The 21,744-nt window shown below is 36.2% G+C and overlaps 1 protein-coding gene across 2 annotated transcripts in view; it reads left to right on the top strand.

Annotated features, from left to right (window-relative positions):
* The first annotated feature begins 203 nt into the window (after nucleotides 1-203).
* The window catches only part of TOPBP1 (DNA topoisomerase II binding protein 1), a 78,145-nt gene continuing 56,604 nt past the window's right edge, over nucleotides 204-21,744 (top strand). The window contains exons 1-10 of one of the 2 annotated variants that reach the window (XM_029214660.1): nucleotides 204-385; nucleotides 1,026-1,116; nucleotides 3,323-3,457; nucleotides 4,930-5,073; nucleotides 5,741-5,922; nucleotides 7,158-7,354; nucleotides 9,098-9,277; nucleotides 10,003-10,163; nucleotides 11,869-12,032; nucleotides 12,181-12,431. In XM_029214660.1, coding sequence (XP_029070493.1) covers nucleotides 1,033-1,116; nucleotides 3,323-3,457; nucleotides 4,930-5,073; nucleotides 5,741-5,922; nucleotides 7,158-7,354; nucleotides 9,098-9,277; nucleotides 10,003-10,163; nucleotides 11,869-12,032; nucleotides 12,181-12,431 — 1,498 coding nt within the window. In that variant the 5' untranslated portion in view covers nucleotides 204-385; nucleotides 1,026-1,032. Of the gene's footprint in view, nucleotides 386-1,025; nucleotides 1,117-2,675; nucleotides 2,746-3,322; nucleotides 3,458-4,929; nucleotides 5,074-5,740; nucleotides 5,923-7,157; nucleotides 7,355-9,097; nucleotides 9,278-10,002; nucleotides 10,164-11,868; nucleotides 12,033-12,180; nucleotides 12,432-21,744 lie in introns of those variants that run through there. The other variant, XM_029214661.1, reaches the window with a different exon arrangement.

Consider the following 21,744-nt stretch of genomic DNA (forward strand, 5'->3'; position numbering starts at 1 on the left):
TTGGCCAGCTCCCAGCGGAGCACAGGCCCGCTCTTGCAAGCCCTGATCGCGAGGCTCCCACCTCGAGGCTCCGACCTCAACGCTCCTGGTACCCCTTGCCCCCGGCCCGGCGCGCCACGCGCCCCACCCACCTCCGCAGCCTTACGTCTCCGCCCTCCTCCCGCAACTGCGGTGGCGTCACTTCCGCCGGAAGGGGCGGGCGCGTCCGCGCGGCTGGCGCGAAAGTTGGGTCGCGGTTCGGCAATTTCCGGGTCTGCGCTTGCTAGGGCTGGGGGCGCCGCAGGGGGCGGCGGTTGTGCGCCGGGCTGGCGCCCGACCCCAGCCGCCGTCCCACGGGCCGCGGGGCCCCCCACTCGCCGCCTGGAGACTCCCAGGCTCCACCCAGGTGAGTGAGGCTCGGAGTAAGGACCCAGCTCCCTCCCGCCGCCCCGCTGGGGGGTCGCGGTGCTGCCTCTGGCCTTCCGAGCCCTGGTTTCCGGACCTTGTAACCGGCCCCTGGACCGGCGGATAGGACTTAGACGCCGGAGAGGGAGTAACTGCGGCTGGACCGAGAGCCGGGCCTTTCCCTGGGACCTGGGGAGCTAGAGCGTCCGGCCTTTTAGGCGCCTGACTTTGCTGGCTGGCTTTCATGTTTATATTTGAAGTCCGTTTATTGAGGGCTGAACCTACCTCGAGGGCCGCGGATACCCACAGGGACCGATTCGTTCTGAGCATCCTTAAGCATAATGCAATTGAATGACTATTGGCTTAGGGGACTTAGCCCCAGAGCAAAGGTCCTAGATATATTCAGTTTAGCGTACATTAATTTCGTTTTCTGATTTGCAAGGATTGGTGTTGTCATCTTTTTCCTTGATTGTGCCCACATTCCATTGTTTGTTACAAATCGTAATGGACGAATTCATGGGCAAGGCCGGAATGTTTGTGCTGTGGCATTCTTGTCTTCGCAGAAGAATAGGTGCTTTAAAACATTTAACTTAATATGTAATGTGTTTTTGTTCTTGTTCATGGTTCCTTTATTTTGACAGTTCAGAAATGTCCCACAATGATAAAGAACCGCTTTTTGTGAAGTTTTTAAAGTCTTCAGACAATTCTGAATGTTTTTTTAAAGCTCTTGAGGTAAGACTACTTGAAAATGTCTTGTTTGATGCTGTGAATTCATTTTCTTGTTTTTAGTGTTTTTGATTTATTAGGCCTTTTTGTCTTAGTCATAGTTATTTTATTTTCATGATAGTTTTACTGTACTCTACATTCATAAGTATCTCATTGTTACACAGTTTTGAATTGATATTAGTATATCACTGTATTTTGGGGGGCTTGAAATCTTTAATGACATTTCTATTGACAGTGATGGACCTACTATTCTTGGAAATTGTTTTCTTTTGTCTACTAACCATAGACCTTTGTGTGTTGAAAAAATTTGAGTCAGTCCTATATTGGTTACACTTCATTTTTGTTGTTGTTAATTGTTAACTATGTCTCATTATGTACAGTATTATATTATCTAGGTAGTGTAGAGCCTTGCTACTCACAGACCACAGTAGCATCACCATGGCCTGAGAGTTGGACCCCAACTCAGACTTACCAGTTGGAATCTGCTTTTTAACAAGATCCTGTGTACGTTAAAGTTTAAGGAACACTGTTGTAGCAGGTTTTTCTTTAAAGTTCATTCATTGAGCAAACAATTATTGAATGTCCATCATCTAAGAAGCACTGTTCTAGTACTTGGGATATATCAGTGATGAGATCAGGCAAATATCCATACTTTCTCAGAGCTTACATTCTATTCTAGCTGGAGGAAATAGACATTAATCAGACATATAAATGAGTAAACTGTAATGTTAAAGGTGCCAAGTGCTATGGGAAGAGAAAAACAAAGCAGGTTAAGGTGTTCTGGAGGTTGTTTGTTGGGGGAGAAGGGAAAGTTACAATTTATTTTAAATGGAGTGTGATCGGGGTAGACTTTATGGAGAAGATGATATTTGAGTATACTTGAAGGAGGTGAGAAAATGAGCCATGTGGATATCTGCAGAGGAAGGTTTCAGGCAGAGGAAATAATCATACACAAGCCCTGGGAAAGTGCTTGCGGTGTCTGTCCTGCTTTAGTGTGGCTGTAGTGTAGTGAAGAAGGGAGGTGGAAAGAATGCTAAGGTGTGCTTTAGAGAGTAAGAGTAAGGAGGTCATGAAGGGCCTTGTGGGCCATGGTAAAGACTTTGGCTTTTTCTTCCAGTGAGATGGAAAGCCACTGGGGGCTTTTAATCGGAAGAGTAACATGATCTGACTTAATCGTTTTAAAAGGATCACCCTAAGTATTTAATGTAAGGACTTCAAAATTTGTTCAGAAAATATTCGAGTGTTTACTGGGAGCCAGGATATTTTGGCAAACAAGATAGATCATGAAATTTTCATTCTTAGAAGGGAGAGAGACAAAAACAGTATGTGTATACGTGTGTGTGTATATATATATATATACTATCTATGTTATTTTTCTTCATAAAATACACTAGAGGGATAGGGAAAGAATATTTTAGAAAAGGGTGATAAGGAAAGGCATCTCTGAGGAAGTGACATGTGAGCAGATGTGGTTGAAGTAAGGTAAGTCAGGTGAAGTCCTGGGGGGAAGAGTATTCCAGGCAGCGGGGAAAAAGAGTAAAACCTCTAAATGAGGTCATGCTTAGTTTGTTCTAGGTTGCAGAAGAAAGCAGGAGTGGCTAGGGAAGAGTGAGCAAAAGGGATTAGAGGAAGAAGGTAAGTGTGGGGAGACAGGCAGGGGCCAGACTCTACGGTCTTGTAGGCAATTGTAAGAAACGTGGATTTTATTCTGAGTGTGGTGGGAAGCTGCTGGAGGTTTTTTGTTTGTTTGTTTGTTTGTTTGTTTTGCGGCACATGGGCCCCTCACTGTTGTGGCCTCTCCCGTTGCGGAGCACAGGCTCCAGACGCGCAGGCTCAGCGGCCATGGCTCACGGGCCCAGCCGCTCCGTGGCATGTGGGATCTTCCCGGACTGGGGCACGAACCCGTGTCCCCTGCATCGGCAGGCGGACTCTCAACCACTGCACCACCAGGGAAGCCCCACTGGAGGTTTTTAACAGGGTGACATGACCTTTTTTGTATTGTTAAAAAGATTACCAGCTGCTGGGTAGAGAATAGATTTAGGGGAAGGGAGGGAGAAGGAATCACTTTGGAGACTTCTGCACAGGTCTAGTGAGAGATGACGGTTCCTTTCAATAGGAGAAAGGCTGGTTTTGAGATGGATTTTAAAGATAGAGTTCATAGGACATAAATACAGGTGAATTATTTCATATGCATTCTTACTTTTTCTTTCAGTCAATGAAAGAGTTCCAATCAGAAGAATATCTTCAGATTATTACAGAAGAAGAGGCATTGAAAATGAAGGAGAATGATAGATCACTTTATATCTGTGACCCTTTTAGTGGCAAAGTCTTTGATCATCTCAAAAAGGTTTGCTAACTTTTAGTGTGTTCTTTCAGGTAGTCTGTGTTTTGGTTTGTTTTTGCTTCAGTGGACATAAGTTCTTTACTGATCATGATGTATTTTGCAAATTATGAATTGAGAGGAATCCTTTGTTTTTGGAAGACCAGAATAGTATTTTTCAAGGTAAATCATATTACAGTAGGCTTTGGTTAGTATGTAATTTTTATATTTCAGGGAATTTAGCTTCACTTAGAATAATTTAACCCTGTAGTAATGAAGCATTTTATTGATGAAGTTCTACTGTACTTAAACTCAGTTTGATTGCAAGATATATTAGGGAAAAATAGTACAGTAGGAAAAGACTTCAACATAATCCTTGGTTACTTACTGTCTTTCCTGTGTGCTCTTGAATTTTAGCACCTGTACTTTGTATAGGGTCTGAAAAATTATATGCTAAAGGAAGCATTTGGGGGCCGAGCATTGCTGATATACCATTGAGCCATCTTATTTCTTTTTGTTGATTCTAGAGTCTACTGACTCATTACTTTTTTGGTGTCTGGACAAGAGAGAAGCATTGAAATAAAAGTAAACTGGCTGTAATTACATCCAGATTACAAAGAAGTGATTCTTGTTTGAAGGAGAAGAAAGCATAGAAGAGTAGGTAGATGCAGTACTATCTGTACAGTATATGGAAGGTCTGTGCCCACCTTTGCCAAAAGCATTGTTGGTCTTACCCTCCTTTTGGAAATAACACTGCTTGTAAGATAGAATCAATAGCATCGAAAACTCAGTTTTCTTATGACTGATGGAAAGATAGCAATAATCATTTACCCTGTAGATATTTACATCGGTCATGCTTTGGTGACTTTGGCAGCTGTAGGCTTTTTAGTCTGGGTTGGATGTGCTGATGTTGAGCAAGATTGTCACGTTTCTCAGTTATCAATGAAAGTGATACCTTAGGAGAAGTCTTTGTAGGTCTTCCTTGGAAAGACATTGAGTTGCGAACAAAGTATTTAAAAAACAAATGTAGGAACTGCCTAGGATTATACATTTTTTGTAGCAGAATAGGTTTTTTACAGGGGGGTTAGTTGGGCTCTCAACACTTTTTAACCGCTTCATTGGCTGGCTGCTTCATTTGAAAAGTAAATGTAGATATTTCCTAATTATTATGGCATAAGACTGTTACTCATATCTCCTATCACTAAGATTGTGTTTGTTTCAGAAATTAAAATTTTAATGGCAATTTTGAGTGAGTGTGGCTTTTGGAGCTTATTTCTTTTGATAGCCTGCATTGTTTGATTTGCTTGTGTGTGTATGTTAACGTGTGATGTGTCTGAGAAATTATATAATGGTTATTTTTTTTTTCTTGTAAAAATTTGGTGGTTTTTCTGCAGTGGTCATCAACTTCTGTAAAGAATTGGTAAATACAGTATTACAAAATGTAATTTTATAAGACTGGAGGTCTTTTTCTACTTAGTAAACTTTCTCTGTTTTTGTAGCTTGGCTGCAGAATTGTTGGTCCTCAAGTAGTCATATTTTGTATGCACCACCAACGATGTGTCCCAAGAGCTGAACATCCAGTTTATAACATGGTTATGTCTGATGTAACCATATCTTGTACAAGCCTAGAAAATGATAAAAGGGTAGGTGTTGCGGTATTGAGTGGACTATCGTGGTCAATATGTATGTATTTCCACACTTAACTTTTCACTGTGTAGGGTATATTTTGAAAGACCTTGACTTGGTGTTTATTACTGATAACTAAGTCAAGATGACAGTGTATATCTTTTTTTATTTTTTAATAAATTGAATACAGTGGAATCTTTTATTGCAAACTGGCTAGTTGAAGTTTTTTGTTTTGATTTAAAAAGGAAACTCACTTTTTTCCCTGTGTAATTTTCCCTGTTTGTTTTTGAGTCACATTTTTCCACCATAGTTGCTTAATCTTTTAAAAAAGGATTGAGATTTACATATAATATATGTTTTTATATATTCTATATATAATTTGTATATTTTTAAGTATCAATGTGTATGTAGTATATTAAAATATATAGTGTTTACTGTAGAACCAACATAATTAAATTCATGGAGTTGCAAGAGATAAATGTAGGAAAATAATGTATATAAAGGTAATTATTCTAAAATTTATCTTCCAAAAAGTAATTTCATTAATTATTTAACTTTATAGTGGTGAGAAACATTTGTGCATTCAAGCTAACAACAAAAGATGTTTATGGGATATTGTATAAAAAAATGGAAAAGATATTGTTTGTTTCAGTATTAACAATATATTTTCTTTTGGGGCTACAGGAAGAAGTTCATAAATATGTACAAATGATGGGTGGACGCATATACAGAGACCTTAACATATCAGTAACTCACCTTATTGCAGGAGAAGTTGGTAGCAAAAAGTATTTAGTTGCTGCAAACCTGAAGAAACCTATTTTACTTCCTTCCTGGGTAAAAACACTTTGGGAGAAGTCACAAGAGAAGTAAGAAAGATATTCAGATATTTTCTAGATTTGAATAAATGATACATTCAATCACTTTGGCACATTGTGGGTTTTCATAGGGGAGGTTTTATGGTATCCTCTTTGGATCTGTTATTTGGGGACAAAAATAGGATCATTACTCTTCTCTCCAATGAAAACAAAAGGTAATCTACAAGCTCTTATTATCAAGGTATAAGTTGATAGGTGGAATGGGCTATGGGCTTTAGCATTGGCTACAAGGTAAGCAATGCTTTGATAATAAAATGGTTTTCAGAAGTAAACATTTATAAAATAGTGGAGAAAACCAGTGTGGCAACTGTAGCTTTTATGTTGCGTTTATCCTTCAATACTGTGCTAACATGTTAAGATGGAGAGTAAATTTTAGCCACTTTGGCATTCGTATTCCCTCCCAAAAGAGACATATTTAAGGTTGAATATAAACACATATAAGCCATTAACTGAGATGTGATCATTCAGTAAACATTAACTGAGCCCATTTTATGTACCTGGCCTGAGTTAGGCATTAGATATAAGTGGAGAGCAGAACAGGACAGCATCCCTGCCCTCATGGAGCTTAGAGCCTATTTCAAAGGATAGAATTGAGTTTCCATTAGAATTAGATTAACAACCAATAAGTCCAGGTACCACTGTTTGAATTAAACAGGCATTTTCCAGTCTTCCTTTCAACACCATCTAGCACATCCTAAACACGTCTCCACGTTGGCACCCTTATTCCTAGCCTGTTTCGTCAGCACATCTGCCTAGCACGGCAACAGAATGATAATGATATTTTTGTTGGCATTCTGACAAAAAGCATTCCTTATTATTTGTATAGTATAATGGAGGAATTAAAAGTCTGTTTTTCTAGTAGGCAACCAAAGAACCTTTGGGTTTTTAGGTAGAAATTTAGACTTATAATTTTGGAAAATGCACCACTTTCACCAGCATGGATTTACAGTTAATGAAATATATATTTTCCCGTAAAACAGTTTTATTTGAGAGACTCTGAAACATTAGTTTTTATTAGAGACATGGTTTGAGCTACATGAGCAATTAGTATCATTCGAAGTGTGTTTATCAGTTTCCCTTTTCTTAATAATGATTAAAATCCTAAGAAATGAGGAAAGCATTAGTGATATTTCTGTTGTTTGTCATTATTCTTCTGGTAAATTTAAACTATCTGGTATATTTAATATGTTAATGTTTTTTTCTTTTTTATTGTTTGTTTTCCCCAGAAAAATAATTAGATATACCGATATAGACATGGAAGACTTCAAGTGTCCTATTTTTCTTGGTTGCATAATCTGTGTCACTGGCTTACGTGGCTTAGACAGGAAAGAAGTTCAGCAACTCACAGTTAAGCATGGAGGTCAATATATGGGACAGTTGAAAATGAATGAGTGTACACACCTCATTGTGCAAGAACCAAAAGGTAAAACTGTTTCCCAAATGAACAAATGCAACATTTTCTACTATTTAACATTTTAAGATCATTATAGAATACCTTTTACTTCTGACATGTCATAAATCTGCTATGGTTTTTTTTCTTGCAAACATAGTTTGGTTTATAATCTTTAGAAAACTTACATGACTTCCCAAGTCTTTATCAGGTCATTGAATAAATAAAAAACAAAAATTTCCAGTGGGGTTTTATCTAAATTTATTTTCAGATCTTTTTTTGTTTGTTTTTTAAGTCCCCACACGGTTACCCAGTACTTAAGAGATGAGAGATTTGGATGAATAACAAGAAAGCTAATAGATGTCGCTAAATTACATTTCTTTCTAATTATAAATTTTAAAGGCTTGGCTTAGTTTTTAGTTGAATGAATCAGCCTTACTCAATGAACTACAAGTTTTAACTTGAAGATGCACCTTGCAGAACATGAGACAACTAAAAGAAGAAAAATATATTACCAAGAAGAAGAATTCCTTAAAATTGCAGTTAATTTTGGTGTTCTATAACCTTTATTCTGGAGAATATTTTTTTTTTCTTAATATCTTTATTGGGGTATAATTGCTTTACAATGGTGTGTTAGTTTCTGCTTTATAACAAAGTGAATCAGTTATACATAAACACATGTTCCCATATGTCTTCCCTCTTGCGTCTCCCTCCCTCCCACCCTCCCTATCCCACCCCTCCAGGCTGTCACAAAGCACCGAGCCAATATCCCTGTGCCATGTGGCTGCTTCCCACTAGCTATCTACCTTACTACGTTTGTTAGTGTGTATATGTCCATGACTCTCTCTCGCCCTGTCACAGCTTGGAGAATATTTTTTACCAGTACTCTTAAAATATATAAAAATTGATAAAAGCAGAGTTTTATTAATATTTTTATTATATCTTTTTATATCTGTACTGTGTTTTATTAAGCTCCCTAAATAAGTAAGATTAGGGAAAAAATTAAAATTAATAATTGTCTTTAAGTGAGAACTTTGGGTATGGCCAATTATGATATTATGATTGTGAGTAAAGTTGATAACTGCTATTGGTTTTCTGAATCTAAAGACAGTATATCTCTCAGCTCTCATGAACGTCAAAGAAACCTTTCTTGTTATTGTTTACTATATATTGTCCTCAGTTTCTCTATACCGTTTCAAAATACATTGTGTTAAAAAGTTTTTTTAAGGCAATAAAAGGTACGTAATTTTAATATGACTTATTTAACTATTTGCCTTTTTATCCTGGACTTCAGGTAGAATCCTGTTGACATAGGAATAGTCTCTTGAAAGTTGCTGTTTTTTATATTGCAGACATTTATAATTTTCACGGTTATTTTATAGTTTATTAAACCACATAATTCTGTGAGTTATCCCCATGTTACAGATTAAGAAAATGGTTTAAAGAATTTAAATGATGGAGGCTGTACTCGAAAATACTGAGTTACCCCACAGTTGCCTCTGCCTCTGTGCAGTTTTGTAAAAGATAAACCCCCTCACATAGCATCATAGCATGTGTATTTAACAACACATAGAAAATATAATTGAGCAATAACCTAATATATTACCTTTTAATACACTGTATAGCATACTGTTAAAAGTAAGAGTAATTGCTGGTAACTTTAATTTTGTCCCAGGTAGATTTTTTTTATAACCTGTCATTTAAATATTTCTGCAAAGATTTTAATGGTTTGCATTTCTCTCTCTCTGTGTTTCTCTTTCTTAATGAACATAATAGGTCAAAAATATGAATGTGCCAGGAGATGGAATGTACACTGTGTGACTGTGCAGTGGTTTTTTGACAGTGTTGAGAAAGGTTTTTGTCAGGATGAATCCATATATAAGACAGAGCCTACACCAGAAACAAAGACTATGCCTGATACTTCAACTCCTACTGGCCAGATCAACACAACTAATAGTAAGTCTCTTTCGGATTAAAGTAAACAGTCAGTTTTAAGACAGTCAGTTTTCTGTGTAAGAATTGATTTGTTAATAGGATCAGGGAGGTACAGTAGGAAATTCCATCTTTTCTTGCTATGCTTCCAGGTATAATTGTATAATAAAATAACTGAATTGTATTAAAAAATTAGTCCAGAACTCCTGATATTTCTTTTTATAATGAGTGCGTACTTTCATACCCTCATGCAATGCACAAGATTATTAAAGAAATTAAGAATGTTAATAAAGACTTAAGAGAATTAATTTTTTAAAACTTGACTGGCAGGTATTAGTACATTTTCTTTATTAGTTTGCTACAGTTGTTATAGATCATCTGTATTCATATAAAATTTAAAACCATTTCTGTTTTGGAGGTATTAATGTTGGCAATTTAACAAATGTTATAAATTTTTTTTCAAATGTAACTTTCTTGGACCTTAAAGCCAGCAACTTGAGATTTTTATTGGAAGCAAGTCACTATTAAGAGAATGTATTAAATATATTTTCATTTAAATAAGATATGAGCCTTAATTAGTTTCATTTTCCCTTTTCATACTTTGCCACCAAGATTTCAGTAAAAGCATTTGAATCTTACTTTAGAAATTGTTCATGGCTCTTTTTGTATAAGAAAAGTTCGTGTGTAGGAAAATATGTAATCACAATTATTTTATCTCCATAAATTACATCTTTGTTTTCAATATGTAGGTTATGCTCTTTCAGATGTCAGCCATATTTCCAACATCAGTGCAAGTTGCATAAATGAATCGACATGTAGTTCAGTTCTTAATAGCAAAGTGGAGCCTACACTTGAAAATCTGGATGTCAGTGCATTTCAGGCACCTGAAGATTTATTAGATGGTTGTCGGGTATGTCTTTATCATGTAATAAATGCAGTAGGTGATAATATACTTTAGTACTTGTAGCTTCACTTTGAAGACCCTTTAGAGTTGGGCTTGTTCCTTATTTACATAAGCCCTCCACTCTAGCTAAGCAGATGCACTCATTAGGCCATGTCTATCTTTTAGCTTAGGGGCTCTATGCCTGGGGTGTACCTTCATCTCTCATCCATTAAAAGTTCATATCATTTTTTTCAACTCTTCTCTGAACCTTCCTAATAACTACCTTAATCTTTCCATCTACTGTGTTTTGAGAGCATTTAGTTTCTGAACCACTTAATGAATTTTTATTTATAGCTATCATTTATTAAGTGTTTATAACATGCTAGACAGTGTGCTAATTATTTCATATACATTGTTGATACGTTTTATATATAATCCCATTTAATTCCCACAAATAACTCTAAAACAGATAATATTGAGACTGATACTTAGAGGATTAAAGTTCCTGTTCAGAATCTCACAGACATTAAGTAGCCAGACATCTACTCCAAAGCCTATATTCCTAACCATTAGGTGTACTGCTTTGTTTAATATCTCTTGGGCTATTTTATTTTTTAGTGTCTGAGTAACTATCTTATAAGTGCCTTTGATGGGATCATCATATATATATCTCCTAGAACTGAATACTTAATATATTCTTGTTTGTAGAATCAATAGGCTAAGCATTAATTTTAGAGTAGCAAAGATTTAACCTTATTTTATTGTTAAGGAAATTGGGCAAATTACCTTCCTTTCTATACTTTTAAAACTTAGCAGTTTACTAGCAGAACAGGAAGTGTGTTGTGTAATCTTTTATCTAGACTATACTAATTCTGGATATGACTTAATTATTCGTATAGAAAAACATATGATTCCTTATTTTTGTTAAAGTGTATTCTAGTGATGGAGGTTATTTAGTTTGGGATATAAATGCAGTTAGAAATAGATTGGTCATTAAGAAGTTTTTTAAAGACACGTTATGTAAAATAGAGTTGAAGAAGATAGTTATATTGATTAAATTGGTTTAAATACATACATAACCCCATCCGTGCCTCCAAAAGTATATATACACATATTGATAGTTAAAAATAAGTTACTGCTTACATATCATCCTAAGCATTCTGCTTAGCTCTTTGACTTAAATTTTCTTGTTTAATCAACTCTGTGAAAAAGATATCTCAATATATAAGTAAGAAAATTGGTTTAAAGTGTCTGAGTATCTTGAGGTGGTCATGTGGTTAATCATTGGCAGCTGAACCAAAATTTAAACCTAGCTTTTCTGAATTCAAGTGTTTAACGCCAGTTTATTTCTGTAATTACTTTAAAATTTAAAAGTGGTAAGAACAACTTTAGAAGCTACCTGATTTTAGAAATTGCTATGCACTAATGTTCAGAAGATAATTGAATTATTCTGGCTTCTATTTTATTTAAAGCCTCAGAATACTTATCAAGCAGTGTCTACTGTAAAGGGTAATAATGCTATGGGATTGTGAAGAAATGATAAAATTTAAGAATATTTTAAAATTCAAACCTTCAGAATATACGTCACTTCTTAATGTATCTTAAAGTGTAAACAAGAGTTCTCTTATTTACGCACAATGGATTTAGATATATGCTTTTAATAGGTTTCTATTGAGAGAAATAAGCCATTTTAAATACATTAATCTAAAGTAAATGTTTTCTTTCTTTGCAGATCTATCTTTGCGGTTTTAGTGGCAGAAAGCTAGATAAACTGAGAAGACTTATTAACAGTGGAGGTGGAGTTCGCTTTAATCAGCTCAATGAAGATGTAACTCATGTTATTGTGGGAGATTATGATGATGAATTGAAACAGTTTTGGGATAAATCAGCCCACAGGTTTTGTCAGTTTTTAATTCAAAGCAGTTTCTACTCTGTGATAATTTTTTTTAAATTGCATGTCCTGGCAATTATGTAAACTGCATGGCAAGTGGGATTGTGGTCCTTATAGTTTAAACTAATATATAACTATGTACTATTTTTGTAGGCCTCATGTAGTGGGAGCAAAATGGTTGCTAGAGTGTTTTAGTAAAGGTAATATGCTTCCTGAAGAGCCATATATCCATGCTAACTACCAGCCCGTGGAAATTCCAGTTTCAGACCAACCTGAAAGTAAAACAACCCTTTTAAAAAGGAAGAAGAGCAGCTTCTCTAAGAAAGACTTTGCTCCAAATGAAAAGCATGAGGAAACTGATGAAGATCTGCTCTCTCAATATGCGACTAATAACCCAACCATAGGTAAGAAAGAGTGATTAGTGTTTACAGTCATTAAATATTTTGGTAGCAGAATACATACATATGTGATTTCTGCCAGGTTCTCTAGAATTTAGTTAAACTAACGTTTTTCTTCCCTTGAAGTTTTATGTGTGTCACTTCTTTTTTTTAAGCAGGCAAGGCTAAGGGATTCTGGACCTTCTGACTCCCTCTTCTCTCTTCAACTCACTTGTTCCTCTTAGATCTGTTTTATACACAGGCACTACTTGGTTTGTGTGAGTTTGTAACACCCTGAACTTTTATTTTAACCTTGTAACAAATGCCTCTTACTTGGTAATTGTGCTCTTTGATGGGTATAATGCTGCACTGTAGACTACCATCTCAGGATGTAGTCTCAGTGTGGTAAGCAAAATTGCCAGTAAAGAGTTGTGGGCAGCATTTCTTATTTTTTTACTCTTTATACTTTGTTATTCTTCTCTCATTTTGCCTTGTTCCCGCCCTCCACCCTTTTTTTTTTTCTGTTGTGGTTTTATTTTGTTGCAGTTGTTTCAATTATAGTTTTATTTTTTCTAATATATTTTATATCTTTCTAATTGTATTTTGTTTTCTATTCTTTGATATTGTACTGATCTGTCCCTCCCCTCCCCTCCCCTCCCCTCCCCTCCCCCATGAGGCTTACGGAATCTTGGTTCCCAGGCCGGAGGTCAGGCCTGAGCTCCTGTGGTGTGAGCTCTGAGTTCAAATCTCTGGCCTAACAGAGAACATCAGACCCCAGGGAATATTAATTGGAGTGACACCTCCTGAAGGTCCTCATCTCAGCACCAAGACCTGGCTCTATCCAACTGCCTGCAGACACCAGTGCTGGACATCTCAGGCCAAACAACCAGTAAGACAGGAATACAGCACCATCCATCAAAAAAAAAAAAAAAAAAAAGAAACAACAAAAAACTATGTTGCAGACAATGGAGCAAGGTAAAAACCTGCAAGACAAATAAATGACAACGAAATAGGCAACCTACCTGAAAAAGAATGCAGAGTAATGATAGTAAAAATGATTCAAAATCTCAAAAACAGAATGGAGAAAATACAAAAAACATTTATCAAGGATCTAGAAGAACTAAGGAGCAAACGAACAGTGATGAAAAACACAATTACTGAAATTAAAAATACTCAAGGAATCAATAGCAGAATAATTTAGGCAGAAGAAAGGATAAGTGAGCTGGAAGATAAAATGGTGCAAGTAACTGCGAGGGAGCAGAATAAACAAAAAAAAGAATGAAAAGAATTGAGGACAGTCTCAGAGATCTCTGGGACATTAAACGCACCAACATTTGAATTATAGGGGTCCCAGAAGAAGAAGAGGAAAAGAAAGGGACTGAGAAAATATTGGAAGAGATTATAGTTGAAAAATGTCCCTAACATGGGAAAGGACATAGTCAATCAAGTCCAGGAAGCGCAGAGAGTCCCATACAGGATCAATCCAAGGAGAAACACACCAAGACACATATTTATCAAACTATCAAAAATTAAATGCAAAGAACAAATATTAAAAGCAGCAACGGAAAAGCAACAAATAACATACAAGGGAATCCCCATAAGGTTAACAGCTGATCTTCCAGTAGAAACTCAGCAAGACAGAAGGGAGTGGCAGGACATGTTTAAAGTGGTGAAAGGGAAAGACCTACAACCAAGATTCCTCTACCCACAAGGATCTCATTCAGATTCAACAGAGAAATTAAAACCTTTACAGACAAGCAAAAACTAAGAGAATTCATCACCACAAAACCAGCTTGACAAATGCTAAAGGAACTTCTCTAGGCAGGAAACACAAGAGATGGAAAAGACCTACAGTAACCCAAAACAATTAAGAAAATGGGAATAGGAACATACATATCGATAATTACCTTAAATGTAAATGGATTAAATGCTCCAACCAACAGACATAGACTGGCTGAGTGGATACAAAAACAAGACCCATATATATGCTGTCTACAAGAGACCCACTTCAGATCTAGGGACATATACAGACTGAAACTGAGGGGATGGAAAAAGATATTCCATGCAAATGGAAATCAAAAGAAAGCTGGAGTAGCAATTCTCATATCAGACAAAATAGACTTAAAATAAACACTATTACAAGAGACCAAAAGGACACTACATAATGATCAAGGGATCAATCCAAGAAGATATAACAATTGTAAGTATTTATGCACCCAACATAGGAGCACCTCAATACATAGGGCAAATGCTAACAGCCATAAAGGGGAAATCGACAGTAACACAATCATAGTAGGGGTATTAACACCTCACTTTCATCAATGAAGAGATCATCCAAAATGAAAATAAATAAGGAAACACAAGCTTTAAATGACATTAAACAAGATGAACTTAATTGGTATTTATAGGACATTACATCCAAAAGCAGAAGAATACACTTTCTTCTCAAGTACTCATGGAATATTCTCCAGGATAGACCATATCATAGGTCACAAATCAAGCCTTAGTAAATTTAAGAAAACTGAAATTGTATCAAGTATCTTTTCCAACCACAACGCTTTGAAACTAGATATCAGTTACAGGAAAGCAATCTGTAAAAAATACAAACACATGGAGGCTAAACAATACACTACTAAATAACCGAGAAATCACTGAAGAAATCAAAGAGGAAATCAAAAAATACCTAGAAACAAATGACAATAGAAACACGGTGACACAAAACCTCTGGGATGCAGCAAAAGCAGTTCTAAGAGGGAAGTTTATAGCAATACAATCATACCTGAAGGAAAAAGAAATATCTCAAACAACCTAACCTTACACCTAAAGGAATTAGAGAAAGAAGGACAAAAAAACCCCGAAGTTAATAGAAGGAAAGAAATCATAAAGATCAGATCAGAAATCAATGAAATAGAAATGAAGGAAACAATAGCAAAGGTCAATAAAACTAAAAGCTAGTTCTTTGAGAAGATAAAATTGATAAACCATTAGCCAGACTCATCAAGAAAAAAAGGGAGAAGACAAATCAACAGAATTAGAAATGAAAAAGGAGAAGTAACAACTGACACTGTAGAACTACAAAGGATCATGAGAGATTACTACAAGCAACTGTATGCCAATAAAATGGACAACCTGGAAGAAATGGGCAAATTCTTAGAAAAGCACAACCTTCCAAGACTGAACCAGGAAGAAATAGAAAATATAAACAGACCAATCACAAGCACTGAAATTGAAACTGTGATTAAAAATCTTCCAACAAAGAAAAGCCCAGGACCAGATGGCTTCACAGGCGAATTCTATCAAACATTTAGAGAAGAGCTAACACCTATCATTCTCAAACGCTTCCAAGATATAGCAGAGGGAAGAACACTCCCAAACTCATTCTACAAGGCCACCATCACCTTGATACCAAAGCCAGACAAAGATGTCACAAAAAAAGAAAACTACAGGCCAATATCCCTGATGAACATAGATGCAAAAATCCTCAACAAAATACTAGCACACAGAATCCAACCACACACTAAAAGGGTCATACACCATGATCAAGTGGGGTTTATCTAAGGAATGCAAGGATTCTTCAGTATACACAAATTAATCAATGTGATACACAATATTAACAAACTGAAGGATAAAAACCATATGGTAATCTCAGTAGATGCAGAAAAAGCTTTCAACAAAATTCATCACCCACTTATGACAAAAACTCACGAGAAAGTGGGCACAGAGGGAACCTACCTCAACTTAATAAAGGACATATATGATAAACCGACGGTCAATATCCTTCTCAAAGGTGAAAAACTGAAACCATTTTCTCTAAGATCAGGAACAAGTCAAGGGTGCCCACTCTCACCAGTATTCAACATAGTTTTGGAAGTTTTACCCACAGCAGTCAGAGAAGAAAAAGAAATAAGAGGAATCCAAATCGGAAAAGAAGAAGTAAAACTGGCACTGTTTGCAGATGACATGATACTATACATAGAAAATCCTAAAGATGCTACCAGAAAACTGCTGGAGCTAATTGATGAATTTGGTAGATTAGCAGGATACAAAATTAATGCACAGAAATCTCTTGCATTCCTATATACTGACGACAGAAAATCTGAGAGAAATTAAGGAAACACTCCCATTTACCATTGCAACAAAAAGAATAAAATACCCAGGAATAAACCTACCTAAGGAGATAAAAAACCTGTATGCAGAAAACTATGAGACACTGATGAAAGAAATTAAAGATGATACAAACACAGAGATACACCATATTCTTGCTTTGGAAGAATCAATATTGTGAAAATGACTATAGTACCCAAAGCAATCTACGGATTCAATGCAATCCCTATCAAACTACCAATGGCATTTTTCACAGAACTAGAACAAAAAATTTCACAATTTGTATGGAAACACAAAAGAACCCAAATACCCAACGCAATCTTGAGAAAGAAAGCCAGAGCTGGAGGAATCAGGCTCCCGGTCTTCAGACTATACTACAAAGCTACAGTAATCAAGACAGTATGGTGCTGGCACAAACACAGAAATAGAGATCAATGGAACAGGATAGAAAGCCCAGAGATAAACCCCTGCCTATAATGGTCACCTTATCTTTCATAAAGGAGGCAAGAATATACAATGGAGAAAAGACAGCCTCTTCAATAAGTGGTGCTGGGAAAACTGGACAGCTACATGTAAATGAATGAAATTAGAGCACTCCCTAACACCATATACAAAAATAAACTCAAAATGGATTAAAGACCTAAATGTAAGGCCAGACACTATAAAACCCTTAGAGGAAAACATAGAACACTCTATGACATAAATCATAGCAGGATCCTTTTTGACCCACCTCCTAGAGAAATGGAAATAAAAACAAGTAAACAAATGGGACCTAATGAAACGTAAAGCCTTTTGCACAGCAATGGAAACCATAAACAAGATGAAAAGACAACCCTCAGAATGGGAGAAGATATTTGCAAATGAAGTAACTGACAAAGGATTAATCTCCAAAATATACAAGCAGCTTATGCAGCTCAATATAAAAAAAAAATATATCCAAAAATGGGCAGAAGACCTAAATAGACGTTTCTCCACAGAAGATATACAGATTGCCAGCAAGCACATGAAAGGATGCTCAGCCTCATTAATCATTAGAGAAATGCAAGTCAAAGTTACAATGAGGTATCACCTCACACTTGTCAGAATGGCCATCATCAAAAAATCTACAAACAATAAATGCTGGAGAGGGTGTGGAGAAAAGGGAACCCACTTGCACTGTTGGTGGGAATGTAAATTGGTGCAGCCACTATGGAGAACAGTATGGAGGTTCCTTAAAACACTAAAAACAGAACTACTCTATGACCCAGCAGTCCCACTACTGGGCATGTACCCTGAGAAAACCATAATTCAAAAAGAGTTATGTACCACAATGTTTATTGCAGCACTATTTACAGTAGCCAGGACATGGAAGCAACCTAAGTATCCATGGACAGATGAATGGGTAAAGAAGATGTGGCAATGTATACAATGGAATACTACTCAACCATAAAAAGAAACAAAATTGAGTTATTTGTAGTGAGGCTGGTGCACCTAGAGTCTGTCTTACAGAGTGAAGTAAGTCAGAAAGTGAAAAATACCATATGGTAACACATATATGGAATCTAAAAAAAAAAAAAAAGGTTCTTATGAACCTAGGGGCAGGACAGGAATAAAGACGCAGACGTAGAGAATGGACTTGAGGACACAGGGAGGGGGCAGGGTAAGCTGGGATGAAGTGAAAGAGTAACATTGACTTATTTACACTACCAAATGTAAAATAGATAGCTAGTGGGAAACATCTGCCTAGCGGGTCCACCTAGAGGGTTGGGATAGGGAGGGTGGGAGGGAGACGCAAGAAGGAAGAGATATGGGAACATATGTATATGTATAACTGATTCACTGTTATAAAGCGGAAACTAACACACCATTGTAAAGCAATTATACTCCAATAAAGATGTTAAAAAAAACAAAAACAACTCAATACACAGAATGTTCTATAGAAAACTTTTAATATGATATCTAATATTAAAAATATTTCATTCTTATATACCAGCAAACAGTTCAAAAATGTAATTTTAAGACATAAAAATTAAAATATCAAAAAGAACAAATGAACATAATATAAATAGAAAACAAAAAATTAGGAATACTTATAACACAGCATGTGCAGGATCTTATGAGTGTAGTTATACTTTATTGAAAAACATTAAAAAAAGATAAAACTGTATGCTGATATTCTGTATTCATGGAAAGGAAGAATTTTTCATTGTAAAGTTGTCAATTCTGCTCCAAATTATAAATTTAATAGAATCCCAACCAAATTCCCATACTGATTTATGCAAACTGATTTAAAAAATTAGAAGCAAAGGTCCAAAAAAGGGTAAGACACTTTTGTAAAGAAAATTGGAGAGTCCTTTTATTTCAGATATCAAAACATTTTACACAAAGTTATTATAATAAGATGGTTTATCACTGCAGTATCTCAATGGAACAGAATAAAAAGCTTAAACACAGATCCCCATTTAACAAACCCTTAATAAATGACAGGGGCGGCAGTGCAAATTAGTAGAAAAAGGATGGCCTGTTCAATAAAAAGTTTGAAAACAAGTGATTATCCACATGGATAATCTGAACACTTCTTATCAAATACAAAAATCAACTCCATGTGGATTGAAGACATAACGTGGGAAGGCAAAATTTTAAGACCTCTAAAAAATATACATAAAAGTAACTTTATGACCCTCAGATAGGAAAACTTGTATAAAATAGAAAACCACAAACCACAAAATAAGATTGAAAAATCCAACTACTTTAAAGTATTCGTCAAATAACACTCAAAAAGATGCTCTACCTTATTAGCAGTCAGTTATAAGATTAAAACCACAATGAGATCCCACTTTTCATCCATCAAATTGATAAGAATTTCAAGCCTTATGGGAAATTCTAAATGTTGAAAGGATGTGCAATAGGAATCCTTACTATTGTTCTAGTATGAAGTGGTAAACTAGAACAAACACTTCAGAAAGCAATATGCATTATGTAAGAAAGTGGAATATGTACATATCCCAGGAATCAGCCAAGCCAGCCCTAGAAAAATTCTTGCTCATGTGCACAGAGACGTGCATAAGAACAATCTCAGCAGTACGGTTTGTACTGTATTGGCAAAACAACAAAGCAAAACCAAAAAAAACACAAAATATCCTTAGGTGGAAAAATAAATTGTGGTATGTTCACATACCAGTGTGGTACATTCATAACCAGTTACTTGGATGAGATGAATATCTCTCATGCTGAGGTTAGGATAGCAAAAGAGTACATACCATGTATCACTTATGTAAGTCAAAATACATGCAAAATGAAGTAGTGTATATATTACTTACACTTATATACATGTTGTAAACCACAAAGAAAATGGGAAGGGATTCACAGGAGAATTTTGGCCAAGTAAAATATTTTTTCTAATAGCTAGATTAGTAGTATATGGTTACTCATTATTCTTTATATGTTTTTAGATGTATTAAATACTTCATAATAAAATTTTTAACACCTTTATCAGAGTAAAATTGCTTTACAATGGTGTGTTAGTTTCTGCTTTATAACAAAGTGAATCAGTTATACAGATGTTCCCATATCTCTTCCTTCTTGCGTCTCCCTCCCTCCAAACCCCACCCCTCTAGGTGGTCACAAAGCACCGAGCTGATCTCCCTGTGCTATGCGGCTGCTTCCCACTAGCTAGCTATTTTACGTTTGGTAGTGTATATATGTCCATGCCACTCTCTCACTTTGTCACAGCTTACCCTTCCCCCTCCCCATATCCTCAAGTCCATTCTCTAGTAGGTCTGTGTCTTTATTCCTGTCTTACCCCTACGTTCTTCATGACATTTTTTTTCTTAAATTCCATATATATGTGTTAGCATACAGTATTTGTTTTTCTCCTGATTTACTTCACTCTATGACAGACTCTAGGTCCATTCACCTCATTACAAATAGCTCAATTTCGTTTCTTTTTATGGCTGAGTAGTATTCCATTGTATATATGTGCCACATCTTCTTTATCCATTCATCCAATGATGGAAACTTAGGTTCTTTCCATCTCCTGTCTATTGTAAATAGAGCTGCAATGAACGTTTTGGTACATACCTTTTTTTTTTTTTTAACATCTTTATTGGGGTATAATTGCTTTACAATGGTGTGTTAGTTTCTGCTTTATAACAAAGTGAATCAGTTATACATATGTTCCCATATCTCTTCACTCTTGTGTCTCCCTCCCTCCCACCCTCCCTATCTCACCCCTCTAGGCGGTCACAAAGCACCGAGCTGATATCCGTGTGCTATGCGGCTGCTTCCCACTAGCTATCTACCTTACATTTGGTAGTGTATATATGTCCATGCCTCTCTCTCGCTTTGTCACAGCTCACCCTTCCCCCTCCCCATATCCTCAAGTCCCTTCTCTAGTAGGTCTGTGTCTTTATTCCTGTCTTACCCCTAGGTTCTTCATGACATTTTTTTTTTCTTAAATTCCATATATATGTGTTAGCATACGGTATTTGTCTTTCTCTTTCTGACTTACTTCACTCTCTATGACAGACTCTAGGTCTATCCACCTCATTACACATAGCTCAATTTCGTTTCTTTTTATGGCTGAGTAATATTCCATTGTATATATGTGCCACATCTTCTTTATCCATTCATCCGATGATGGGCACTTAGATTGTTTCCATCTCCGGGCTATTGTAAATACAGCTGAAATGAAAATTTTGGTACATGCCTCTTTTTGGATTATGGTTTTCTCAGGGTATATGCCCAGTAGTGGGATTGCTGGGTCATATGGTAGTTCTATTTGTAGTTTTTTAAGGAACCTCCATACTGTTCTCCATACTGGCTGTACCAATTCACATTCCCACCAGCAGTGGAAGAGTGTTCCCTTTTCTCCACACTGTCTCCAGCATTTATTGTTTGTAGATTTTTTGATGATGGCCATTCTGACTGGTGTGAGGTGTACCTCACTGTAGTTTTGATTTGCATTTCCCACATGAGCATTCTTTCATGTGTTTGTTGGCAGTCTATATATCTTTGGAGAAATGTCTATTTAGGTCTTCTGCCCATTTTTGGATTGGGTTGTTTGTTTTTTTGTTATTGAGCTGCATGAGGTGCTTGTAAATTTTGGAGATTAATCCTCTGTCAGTTGCTTCATTTGCAGATATTTTCTCCCATTCTGAGGGTTGTCTTTTGGTCTTGTTTATGGTTTCCTTTGCTGTGCAAAAGCTTTGAAGTTTCATTAGGTCCCATTTGTTTATTTTTGTTTTTATTTCCATTC

Source organism: Monodon monoceros, unplaced genomic scaffold (assembly GCF_005190385.1).
Source record: "Monodon monoceros isolate NGI ecotype Baffin Bay Population unplaced genomic scaffold, NGI_Narwhal_1 Super_Scaffold_11, whole genome shotgun sequence".
In the NCBI taxonomy this organism is placed as follows: Eukaryota; Metazoa; Chordata; class Mammalia; order Artiodactyla; family Monodontidae; genus Monodon; species Monodon monoceros.